The sequence below is a fragment of the Camarhynchus parvulus genome, chromosome 1, assembly GCF_901933205.1.
Source record: "Camarhynchus parvulus chromosome 1, STF_HiC, whole genome shotgun sequence".
Taxonomy (NCBI): Eukaryota; Metazoa; Chordata; class Aves; order Passeriformes; family Thraupidae; genus Camarhynchus; species Camarhynchus parvulus.
In genome coordinates this window covers 86,330,196-86,343,506 of record NC_044571.1, presented here as the reverse complement: position 1 = coordinate 86,343,506, position 13,311 = coordinate 86,330,196, and the positions used below count along the sequence as shown (strand labels likewise).

Genomic DNA, 13,311 nt, shown 5'->3' with positions numbered 1-13,311 from the left:
GTTGTCTTCAGCTCTGATACTTACGAAGCACAAACGTTCACCCTGACTTCTTCGTCGAAGAAGGAAATTGTCTTTGGCCCAGTGGTTGTCACTTCAAATTTTGGCAGCACTGAGAATGTAATGTGAATATGACTGATCAGCAATTGCATGCCATACACAGGTTTGTGTGAGTGTGTGTGACAGTAAAAGAAAAAACAAAACAGTTGGCAAAGACATTTTCACCAACAAGGGAGAGGAATGGATCAAAGAAGAACTTAACTAGGAACTGGCTGTAATATATTACAATAGAAAAAATAACCTTCTGTGGCAAGACGAGTAACTTCTGTAAAATTAAATAAAAATCATACTAATAACTATAACAGTCACAGCAAAACTCATGGTAAATCAATTTAATCTCCTTTCTTAAAGAAAAATGAGTAATGCCAATGTCTCAAACTAGTTAAGCCCTGGAGTACAAAAGTTATTATGCAATCCAGTTGCAGTGAAGGAGAAAGGCAACAGATTAAGTGAAATAACCAAATGAAATAGATTGCTGACACCACCTCTCTTCAACTTATCTTTTATCCCAGGTCCCATAGCTGGGAAAGGCCTGTTTCTCATGCACCACTCCACCCAGCTCTCCCCACATCTTTCTGTTCCAGGCATGATGTGGAGAATTCAAAGGAGTTATACTCTGCATTAGTAGCTTTTATCTGGCTTAGGCAGAGCCTCACTGCTAGCACAGGGTAGTTTCTGAGCCTTTGCTTACCATACTCCTCCACACGGAAGGACTGGTACTCTTTTCCACCTGACTTTGTCTCCACAGTAATTTGGTAGGACCCCAGAATAGGCTCTGGGATTAGTGGAAAGGAGAGCTGGACGATTCCGTGCTTCGATGTCACCTCCAGCCACTGGAAGATCTTGTTTTGCTCTGGATCCTGGAAGAAAGAGATGTAGCAAAACCTTTATCACCATTTCTTGCCTTCTTTCAAGGCCTGTCTTCAGACATATTGGCTAAATGAGTCACAGGCTAAGAGTGCTTTGGGGCTGATGATGTGTGCTCTGACTTTCCATCTCTGCTTGTGGATTTAACAAAACTAAGTCTATGTTTAACTGGGAATTAGCTACACTGACAGATGGCCTCAGATCATTCAGAAACAGTTCCTGATTGGGACATGGGTTGTGTATGGGACACAGGCTGCCTATCTAGAACACTCATAGCATAAATCTTTCTGACTCAGCTGCCTTTGTAAAGCAGGAATATTATGCTGGCCTCTCTCAGAAAATGCTTGGAGATGTAGCGATGTGAAATGTGATAGAAGATGATTCATTGTTAGCCCGTCCCCATGAGAACATGACATTTCAGAAAGTCACCATTCTTATGCTTATGTATGAGAAGGAGGCTATTTCACCAGTTATTTGCTGTACTCCTCCCAAGATGGGCCTGGACAGAGCACTCCTGTTTGAACTCTAATGAAGGGCAGAGCAGCAACCCCACACCACCTCTGGCTAACAGCTCCAGTTTTGCTGATTTCTTCTCCTCTGGTGCTGGTAGAGAATATTGCCACTGTTCAACCTCAAATCCATTGGCTTTAAATGGTGTGCTCTGGGTAAATCTCCCTTAACTGTTGAATCTATAGGAAATGATGAAGCACAGTCTTCCCAAAGGAGTTTGTGCTTTAATTTCATGTTGTATCTCTTACCTCAATGATGATTCTAGGATACTGGAGGAGGAAATAAAGGGAGAGAAAAAAAATTATTAAAACAATAATCTAACAGTGGAGGTTGATAAACACTAGAATATAAGGAAAACTGTGAACGGCTTTTTCTGGATAGAGAAGACTGGGCCAGGGAAACAATTTACAACTCATGTCTGTAATTAAAATTTTAAGAGGATAACCTGTTTGTGAATTTTTTCTGCAAAAATATCCAGTCTTTTTCTATGTATCTGAGACTACAAAATCTGTGTGCTGTGAGAGATTTCCACAAGTGCTTTCAGAGCCTTGCCCTCTACAAAGGCAGGGAAATGATGGAGTGAGAAGGTAAGGAGTTACAACAAATATACAAAATACAAAAAATACAAAATATAAATAATATCAGGAAGCCTATTCCAGGCCCTTCTTATTTGATATCTAAGTGAGAGAGCCTCAGTGAAAAGGCACCTCAAGAGGGTACCTGAAAAGTTTTGAGTATCACTCACACTTACCGTCTCCTGAACAGGCCTGAACTGGGTGTCCAAAGTGACCACACGAAACATCACTGAAAAAAAAACAGGACAAAAAAGGATTACAGAATCATCAAGGTTGAAAGAAACCTCAAGGACTGTCTAGCCCAACCATCAACCTGGCACCAAGTGTCAGATCTCCGAGTGTCACTTGCAGGGGCCTCTATCATTTGTTTTATTAGCAGTGATAAATAATTTTCAATACACAGCTGACCAGGCTTTTTTTGAAAACTAAAGAGTGCCCAGAGAACATAAAAGGATTATCTTAGCCAGTGAAAAGAGAAAACCAAAATAAATGTCAGCTGAAACATCTTCAATTATTACCCACTCGGACTAAAGTATAATTATGTTAAAGAGATAGCTAACTCCACCACAGCTAGTACTGTCATTTAAGTATTGTGATGGAATTAGCACTTTGAAATAGATCAACAGTTAAGAAGAAAGAGTTGTTGACAGGAACTGAGGTGCTTGCTTCATTTTTATATTAACTTTATTAGCTTCAAACTTAACCTATTATTTTCTGTATTTTTAATACTTTTATGTATTAAATACTTTTTATTGACTCTGCTCAAGTAAACCTGACAGAACCCTTAACTATGTACAAACACATGAATTCTACTATTTTGTTGCACTGTTGTGAGTTGGTTCTATTTTTCACTAACTTTGATATTTCAAACTAAAATGAAATTCTTATTCCACAAGACTAAGTTTCTGTCATCCTTGACCCACCCTTTCACTCAATTTCTCACTATTCTAGCTGACTCAATCCCTTCATCCACCTGTTTGTCCTGCCTTGTAGAGGGGTTTGTCCGTCTGGACGAAGACAGCACCATCCACATTCTGAATTGCCACTGATCTTCTCTCAGCTAAGTCAACTGTGGCACCTCTGGCTGAGAAGGAAATGAATGCCAGGGCATCAGAAGTAGCAGGAGGAACCTGGAGAGGAGCAAAACCCCAGAGGAAAAGTGGTAAATAAGACATGCTGAGTTTCCCTGATGCCCAGGGTTTTAGAGTAGGATACTGTCAGTTGAGTAATAAACAGGTTATGGAAAGTCATGAGAAGCCCCACCTTTGTCAGTGAGATAATTTCTGGGAGTTTCTGCTGTGGAAGAATCTGTCATCGGGTAATAAAATTTGAAGCTGTGTTCTGTCCTCTGCATTTCCCTGCTTGTATGCAGGTTGCTACAGCCATATACCTTTAACTCTGTTTTCTCCTGATGCATTCTGGAAGACCTCACCTTGGGACATTTTTTCTTGTGTGTACAGATTTTGGAGAGTCAGGAAAGGGAATAACTGGGATCTATATGGGACCTATTATCTTGCTTGATACTTCAACAGTTCCATAAAGAGCATGCAACTGTGATAACAATCTAAAGCTTTGCTCTATTCACTCTGGGAATGGAGATGTAATGTCTTCCTCTGGCTGCCTTCTACAATCCACAGGACATTTTTTTCCTGTCTTGTCAGCCATTCCAAGAGTTTATCTTATTTTAAACACTTTGTCTTCTTTCCCTCACTGACAAGGAGAGTCGCAATCAGAATTATTTCCAGCTACAACGCCCTTCTCAAAAGAGAAAATACCTTGAACTCGCCGCACTTGAAGAAGTCATCCTCTGTCACGAGCTCCTCAAAGAGAGTCCTCTGGACAGTGCCATATTCCAGGACAACGCTCAGGAACAAGGGCTCGCTGAGGCTGTGTAGCTGCACACAAGCCGTCTGTGGAGAGTCGCTCCGCACGACCGACGGGACCAGCAGCACATACTGGCTGTAAGACCAACAGAAAGTTCAGTCATGCAGGAAAGTCAGAGCAAACAGCAGAGTAAAATGCCACACAAGCGCCATAGGTGTGAAGGAAGACAAGATCCAAAGCTTGCTCAAACCAATGGAAGGATTTCAATTTCTTTCAATGGATTTTAAATAATATGCTAAGGAAGTACAAATGTCAACTTTTTAATCTCCCACAATTCTTTCTGAGCTGAGGGACTGGCATCATTCTGTGCAGTGTCTTACCCAGCATGATACTGCACCTCTCCATTCCAGGTATTTGCACAGCTCCAATTACTGAAGTGGCTAAAGCACAGCTGCATTTGTCCTCCCATGACCTAGGTGGGCACTTAAACCTCTGCAGCCCCTCATATGGAGGAGCGATATTTAGCTTCTTCTTGGGACCAATGACAAAAATACTAGCTAAGGGTTGCAACAATCTTTAAATTTCTCATTCTCTGGATATCTCTTGGATAGGAACTGACATAAGTCAATCCACTTAATGCACAAGAAGTGATCTTGCCTTTCCATTTTAGCAGAAAATTCCAGGGAACGCTCAATCTAATCTGAATGCTCAGTTCTGTTTTCATGCTCCTGTTTCCATGCTCCTGTTTCCATGCTTCTCTCTGTCATGTTTTCTTTGTTTCTTTCCTCCATTGAAGTTTTTTATTTATACTTTTTCTCTCTATAATTAGGGCAGCCTTCCTTCCCTGAAGTACTCCTCTGAAAAACATTCCTTCATATTTGCTATGTTTGTCTAAAACTCTGTTGCTGTCTGGCAGTTTGCTGCCCAAACTACTCTTTCCAAATAACCTATGACAGAATTCATGAGCTAGTTTTGTAGCACAACATGAATCACACAATCTTTCTTTCTAATCTGATCCTTTCCCTTTTTTTCTCCCACAGCTTTGCCAGTTTATACTGCCTTTATTTTTATTTTCACTAGCCCATTTCAGGCTGCATGAAATTCAAAGACCAAAATTAAAAGTATTAACATTAACAGTGTATTGGAGGAAGCTAAGCTGTCTTTCTTAGTGTTTTCCTTTAGAATTTTTGAGAAAAGGGTTTAAGCTATAATGTTGGTATATTTTTGAATACTGTGGCTGAAATCTTCTGTTTGTATAAAGCCATGGACACTGACAGTGCTAATATGAATATTATTGTACTGGGTTTGCCATTCAGCATGGTTTCAGTCCCAGCCACTGTCTGGCCTCTGGCCCCTCCCCATACACTGTGCTCTCTCTGTGCTGCTGATGTATATCAATCCTAATTATTAGTATTACTTGCTAGGCTAGTCCTGAGTCTCCTTGCCACTTTTCCCACGCACATCCCACTTCAGCTACTCAAGTTCCAGGTTTCTGTCATTCACACTAGATTTTCACAGCAGTTTCATGATGGAGAGCACCATTCCAAACCATCCTTCAATGTCATCTACTTCAAAGTCAACACGTGTAAGGATCTATGTCTCAAATATCCTGTATATCATATAATAGTGTCCCAGAAGAAATAAGCTGGTGGGAAATACAATAAAATATGTTATCATATAGACACAGAATGTGTGACCACTTACGTTTCAGAAGACACCACGGGAAACCAGTTCAAGGACAGAACACAGAGAAGAATCCTTGACCACATGTTTGTGCATGAAGAGAGACTGATCTCAAGCTGACAGCCCGTCCCTGGTTTTTAAATTGGCCTGAAATGCTGCTCCTCCTCCACGGCTTCAATTACAGTCTAACAAAAGATATTAACATAAAATTTGCATATGTTCAATTTCCTCACTACTGTCTGTTCTCACACTCCTTGAACTCCCAAATAATGGCTTTGGAAAGCTCTCATATTTCACATACCTCTGTGAGGTATTGCAAGCCAAACCGGTTCCTGCCTATATGATTGTTTCATTGAAGCTCATCTCTTTGACTATCGTGTCAATGGCCAAAGATTCCTTAATGTTTCAACTTGTTAGTATTTGCCACTACTTAACTATTTCCTTATTCTGCAAAGGTGCCCTGTAGACACATCACACAAAAGAAATAATACACTACTTTTTCATATTTGCATGGCAGCCAGGATGGGTAAAAATACACCAATACAGCTACAGCTGCATTCAGAATGGCACTAAAGCAAACTCCTAATGATAATCTGGATTTCTTACTGTAGACACTAACATTTGGCAAAGAATGATGCTGGCTAATGGTCTACCATTTTTGCCAGTGGTCAGGACAAGTATATTTCTAGGGAAAGGATAGCATTACTACATTTGTTCACTCATCTGTCTGTCAGTCTACTTTTTTCCCTGAATCCCTGCTCCCCCCATTAAATGACTTGTTAGTCTCTTGGTGAATTTCAGTAACTCTGAGAAGATGTTTTAGAGTAATTAATATATAGAATCATAAAATAAGTTAGATAGAAAGGAACTTCCTGACATTATGTGCTCAAATCTCTCATTTTAAGCAGGGCTAGCTTCAAAGCGGTCATGTTTTGAGTATCTGCAGGAATGGAGAGTCCACATCATCTCTGGACATCTGCTCCTATGCTTAACCATCCACGTTGCGAACACTTCTTTTCCTTAAATCAGAATTTCCCAAATTATAGCCTGTGTCCTTTTTTTTTTTTTTTGTCCTTTCACTGTGCACCTCCAGGAGGAATCTGCCTCTTTCTTCTCTATAATCCCACTTCACATTTTAGAAGACTGAAATTATGTCCCCACGTAGCGTTTGTTTCTCCAGGCTGAATTAAATTCTACTGTTTCCTTCTGTAGGCTCGTCCCAGTCCCTGAGCATCCCAGCGACCTTCCACTGGACTCAGTCTGTCAGTGCCTTTCTTGCATTGGATGCAGAACTTCATTGTGGTCTCCCAACCACTGAACAGAGGGGAAGAACCAGTTTCCTTGACGTGTTGACCAAACTCTTGATAATACCACCAAGGAAACAAAATAATCTTTAGTAATTGGGGATTGGATTCATACCCTTACATAGGAAATGGGGAAAAAGAGCCAATCTGAAACAAAATAAGGTAGGCCAAACAACAACAATCTCTAACTGCAGCCCCAGGGAAGTAACAGGCCATTTCCTTTCTACTTTGTCTTCTTAACCAAGCAGATAATGAATGGGAAGAGGAAGCTGAGTATAGTCCAGGAGTAATTAGGAACACTGAAAAGAGCTGGGGGCACTGAAAAAGGTGTTGAGCAATGCAGAGAGGGCATGAAGCTATTTCAGGTAAAGAATATGAGGAGGAAATGAGGACTGCTATAGTAAAGTGGTGTAGAAATTGATGTGTGCCTGTTAAAAGCCTGATTCTACCAATTTCAGCTTTAATGGTAAAATATGTCCTTTCAACCCTCTAGTTAATGATTCATCCCCACTTATTTATTATTAAATAATAAATTTAATAAGAAATTAAATTGTTCTTCCCATCAGCACAGCTGATGTTTAAAACTACCTGTGCCTAATCAGGTTACTTACTCATCATTCCTAAAACCCTCTTGATGACCAAGTTGGGACACAAAGGGAACTGCCCCAGATGTTTCTGGAGTTATGGGAGCTATTCCCACTGTGTTACTAGTGAGAAATATGACACAAAGCTTCCCAGAATGATGTGGCCTCACAGTGACAATGCTGAGTGGCAGGTGTGTGGCGTGCAAAGAGGGCAGTCATGATGCTGAAAGAAGCTGCTTGCATTAGTTGAAATGATGTCAGAAGACAGTTAACAGTATGTCATGGATATTTGCAGCTTTGAAGTGCCTCAGATCCCATCTCTTACTTTAAACAGGTGCTAAGTAACAGGCAAAAAGAATTGAGGAGGGAGGAGGAAATAGCAAACAACCCCAGGATCCTGGTGTAAATTGCTTCAGAAGCTCACCCTTTATTTAAGTGCAGTGTGCCTTTAGCAGGATGGTAAGAGGGCTTTTTTGTTAACAACCAAACATGGAAAAGAAAAAGATAAAAGAGTTCAAAAAGCAGAAACTCTGGAAGAATCTATGTTCAGAACAATTGAAAAGCACATGTTTCTCTGGAAACAAGCTATTGAATTCATTACTTTAGTGAAATTACTGATTCCAGAGGACCTCTTTGTATTGTAGCAATGTTGTGATAAGAGCACATCAGTACCAAGACAGGCATAATTCTTAAGATCACAGTGCAAGGAGGAAACTAATCCAGGTGTCTTTGGTAGGAAGGGAAAAAGAAGAAATTTTCTGTTGTATGATTAAGAAACTAGGAGCCAGAGAAGATTAATCTAGAAGCACAGAGATCAGGATTTAACACAGAGAGATAATGAACCTCACACTAAGCAGCATTTACAAGACACCCAGAAAGATCCTTGGTACCAGAAATCTTAAACCAGTCTGTGGACCTGCTTTGTATTGGCATAAGGAAAGATGTAACTGGATATCATAGTCTGGCTAGAAATTCGATTAAATGAGCAACAGTGTCAACTTCAAGAGCAAAGCAATGCAAATACAGATGTATGCATTACTTTCAAAGTAGAGTCGTGTCATATGCCTTTTGGGCAGCAGAAAATCAGCATGTCTTCAACTCACTCCATCCAGACTTCAGAAAGCTACTGCGTTAGCTCTCTGTTATTAAGCAATTTTATATACACATACCTCCCATCCCCCACCCCATTCTTTCTCTAGATGAGTCAAAGTGATGATTTGACTTGCATTGAAAACGTGATTTTCACAATTTAATTTTCTTTCAAATAAAGTTGAATTTGCCAATCCATTTTTTCAGACTAAATGCACTTGCCTTCTTTTCTTTTTCCAACTGGGCACACATACAGGACAGTGACTTTTTTCATCCAAAGCTGAATCCACTCATTTTCTGTGAGTATTTCAGCGTTTAGCATGTACACTGCTCTAATAGAGCATTCTGTGAGTCTGTGACTAGTCACACACAATACCCCACTTAGCTTCTGTAGGCCATGTCAAATACCTCTACATTGTCCCAAAACACCCACCATATCTGTATGTGCAGAATCTAGGCACTAGATACAGCCACAAATTAGAAAATAAAGCAGTTGAACAAATCCACCTGGCATGCAGAATGCTGCATAGTCTGAATGTGGAGCTGAGACATTCAAATTCTTGGTCAATAGGGATCTAAGTCATGCCTGTTTTCTTTTTTTGTCAGAGAATCAGCAGGAAGTTAATGAGAAATATGAGCAGCTTTTAGCAGTGAGGCCTTGGATTTTCCAGAAGACTGAGTAATATATAATTACTTATTTCTGCTCTATGGCTTCACTTTATATTTGCATAACACTGCACAGCAAGGACTGTAAGTACTTTCTAAGTCATTACTTCACCTGAGATGACGTACAGACAATCCACCACACCTCACACATCACAATACCTGTTTTATTGCCTGATTTCTTTACCTGAAAGAGGTGGATATGGGATCCGAGCCCCAGCTGCCATTTGACTTAGGCAAACACTCTCACAACTGTTCCATGCTACTTACTAGACTGTGATTTTCTCAGGAAATTATAATCTGATATATGATTTCCCACAACACATTCATCAAATGCTCTGTGATGAAACATGTTGTTTTAAAAAGCCTATATATCTCTGAAAAGCATTGTGCACGTCCTAAAGTTTACATACTTTGGATAAATTTTCCCATACAGCCTCCTATTTTTTCAAGGCACATCCTTTTCTGCAAGCTTTTAGGTTTGCAAGTGAAAGTATTTCTCTGAATGTTTGTTGGCAAGAGGCCACGGTGTGGTTGGTAGAGTATTCTGTATAATCTCATGCTGAATGGATGGAACATTTTTCTGATATTGCTGATTTTCTGTAGTAGTAAAGATCAGGTAACTGTAACACTGTTCTATTGAGGAGAGCAAACCATAAACTACTGAGTACCTGAAAGGTCTTTTTTACAGACAGACTGTCAATAAATAAACTGCTAAGCTTTCAAGACCATGTTTTTTGAATATGTTTTAGTTCTGCTTCTGAAAAATTAAGTATTACAGCCCCATATGTCATGAAATACCAAGACCTGAAATACCTACCATTTTTCTTTACCTATGAAGTAATGCAATGTATACAGACATCCTTGAAAAACGCTTGCTGTGTCTAAATGATGAAAATAGGATAGTGTAAACATAGCAGGGCAGGCTAAGAAAAAGAAAGTTTAAAAAAGACCAGCAAAGACAATCAAAACCAGTCATCAGTCTTTCTTCAGAATCAACAGAAATAGGAAGCCTGCCAGAGAATCCATGGGGCCATGAAATGGAAGAATAGATGAGGTCAAGCAGAGTGCAGGAACAGTGCAAACAATCAGTATTGTTACTTTCTGGTTTAGTTAATCTAATTATTAATGAATATTAGTGTTTTTAAATTAACAACTTGATATAAAAAATTCATTCATCATAAAACAAAATACCCAACAATATATGAATAAGGCAATTTTTACTCAATAATTATGTTGCTGACATTCCAAATTAGCTCAAAATCTTAAAAAAATGACATATTCAACTCTAACATTTGATTGTTACAGACTTTTGTCATAAGGAACCATGAACATGTATTTTATTTGATCACAAAGGACAAAAATGCGTGACAGTGAGCCTTTTAAGGAGTAAAAGTAATTTTTACTTCAGTAGAAAAGCTTTCCTGTCTTCACTGTTTTCCTTGCTCCCTTATTCATATTGTTCTGCTTGTTAGGTCAACATGGGCAGACTGACTCACCAGGCTTTAAAGCACCCAGAGAGAAATGGAGTTAAAATAAAGGAACCTATTTGAGAGCTTCCTTTTTGAAATGTCATCATCTCAAATTTTGTGTTCTGATACAAAGAAAATGAATCAGTTCACTCCAGATTGAGGCTCCGAATAATCTCCCACTCCTTGTAGTTAAAGGACCTCATCTGGGTTTTACATCTTTTTGTGTTTTAAAGAGAGCAATACATGAGCCATTTCATGGAATCCTCTTCCAGTTTTACCCTTTCAGAAACATCCAGATTCTACCAGTCAAAGCAAGAGTTTGCAATCTTAGGAAGCTGAGACTGATACCCCCAAAAACATTGCTGCTTTTACCTCTTTAAGTCGATCCAGTTCTGGGCCCCTCAGTTCAAGGAGGACATTGAGATGCTGAAGTGTGCCCAGAGAGGGGCAATGGAGCTGGTGAAGGGTCTACAGGGTCTACACTCCTGTAAGGAGTGGCCAAGAGCTGGGGTTGTTTAGCCTGGAGCAAACCAGGCTCACAGGAGACCTCCTCACTCTCTACAGCTGCCTGAGAGAAGGCTGTAGCCAGGGGGGTTCATCTCTTCTCCCAGGCAACCAGCAACAGGATGAGAGGAAAGGGCCCCAAGTTGTGTCAGGAGAGATTCAGGCCGGATATCAGGAGGAATTTCTTTGTGGAAAGGGCTGTTAAACATTGGAATGAACTGCTCAGGAAAGTGGTGGAATCACCATCCCTGGAGGTGTTCCAGAAACAACTTGACGTGGCACTTTATGCCATGTTCTAGTTGACAAGGAAGCAGCCAGTCAGAGGTTGGACTAGATGATATCAGAAGTGTTTTCCAGCCTTAATGATCCTATGATCCTTGCCAATAGACATTTCACAAGGTCTGCTCAGGCTGAGGCTGTAGCTGCTCCATGAGCCAGGAAAGATCTGCTCACTCTAGAGCATCAGCTAGAATTGAGTTGGAACAAGAACCTGTGGGCAACCGTTCCCCAGATGCGATGTCCCAAGAAACAAAAAGACAAGGGCACTACACCATGCAGGTAACCAGGCATCTTGATCATGAAACTTCAAACTGTAAACTCTGCAAAGACCAGATCATTTAATGGATAACCTGAGAACTAACATGGTCTTATGTGGTGCCAGTTGTTGAGGAGAATTGGTAGATCAAAGACAGAAGAGATCTGGTGTAAAGTGAGGCAATCCCTCTTTGTATGTAAGACCTCATTTTTCCAGTCTTTTATACAACGTATAAGTAATGTCTCCAAGACAGGCCTTGCAACTCCAAGATTTCCATTTAGTAAAAAACAGTTTTCAGGGATGGTATTCAACTTAATGAAAGCTCATAGGCTTTCTTCTGGTGATGTGAAACAACTGCCACGTGCAGTTTCAAGTCACATGCACCTGCTGTGCTGTCTGCTGTAATTTGGCAAGGGCAGCACTTGATTTAACTAATCTGCAGGCAAAAGAATGCTGGAGAAGGCTTTAAGAGTGATTCCTCAGGCAGCACAAATAAGTCTTTTGTATCCCTCCTCATTTTTCTGAAGAGCCAGTCCTTCTTCCAGTGACCAGGGACCACAGACTCTGAACACCAAATCACTTTGTGTGTCCATCTCACTTTTTCCAACCAGTAAGATCACCCTGCAGGTCATTCCTTTGAGGACCTTGCATTTTCTAGGAGAATCACTTTTGGCGCTACAAAGCCCTGACAGCTGCTGATGCCATTTGGGATCATGGGAGTGATGTGTGTGTCTGTGTAGAAGATCTGTGTGGTGGCCATGCATTTGTGTGTATCTGTGGTGTGTGTGTGCATGTCCCTACTAGGAATAGCAACCCCAACCTCACTACTAGTTGCACCAGGAATTTCACCTCTGTTGACAAATTCTACTCTCCCTAACACTCTTCTGCACTGTGTCCTTCAAAACACATATTTAAGGAGTCAAGCACAAGAAGGGGGCTCTGTCTTCTCTCTGATTAGGGAGGACATTTCAGTAGAAGGGATGCTGAGGACATGATCAGAGCCTGAAAAGATGTTACATTATTTGCAGATTTCTGTGTAAACTCATTATTCCGGCCTTCTCCTAGGAGGAAAAGAAAATGAGCAGAAGTACCAGTGTCCCAGTCTCTCTCTATTTACCCATGTAAATCTTAGAAATTTGCAAGCACTCCTAGCTGATGAGTTCCTAAAAATAAGACCACATGGCAAAAAAAAAAAAATCATAAATTAACAAAGGAATGCTTTGATATATAATTTGCATTCAGTGTTCCTAGAGATCCTCACATGTAACTGCATGACTGAGCATGGGGAGTCCTTACACTGAAGACCATATCACTGGAGGCAGCATAGTGTTTTACATTTTTGTAGCCAAGAATCATGTCAAACCTTTGCAGCAACAAGTGGAATAAGACAATAAGTCTAGGTGTGGCCCAAACCTGCATGTTTTTTTAATATATCTTTACTTATAGTTAAAGTGCCTTTAATTGTATAATCAAGACCCATTCCCTTCACTTATATTAGTAATTGCTCTGATTTTCTGTGCCTGAATCTGAATCTGAAAATGATCTCTCTCAAAGTAGTGAATACAGTTCAATCAGTGCTAAAAGCAAATGCTTTGAGACACTGATGCTTAAGGAAAAATTGAATATACCAAGAAATGGCCTATG

The 13,311-nt window shown here is 40.2% G+C and overlaps 1 protein-coding gene across 1 annotated transcript in view; it reads right to left on the bottom strand.

Annotated features, from left to right (window-relative positions):
- LOC115917665 (ovostatin-like) overlaps positions 1–5,767 on the bottom strand; it is a 29,349-nt gene extending 23,582 nt beyond the window's left edge. The window contains exons 1-7 of the mRNA XM_030971884.1: positions 5,538–5,767; positions 3,785–3,968; positions 2,983–3,139; positions 2,186–2,238; positions 1,683–1,703; positions 749–917; positions 25–109 (exon numbers count right to left, since the gene is read on the bottom strand). Of these exons, the coding sequence (XP_030827744.1) occupies positions 25–109; positions 749–917; positions 1,683–1,703; positions 2,186–2,238; positions 2,983–3,139; positions 3,785–3,968; positions 5,538–5,602 (734 nt within the window). The 5' untranslated portion in view covers positions 5,603–5,767. The remainder of the gene's footprint in view (positions 1–24; positions 110–748; positions 918–1,682; positions 1,704–2,185; positions 2,239–2,982; positions 3,140–3,784; positions 3,969–5,537) is intronic.
- Positions 5,768–13,311: the final 7,544 nt, after the last annotated feature.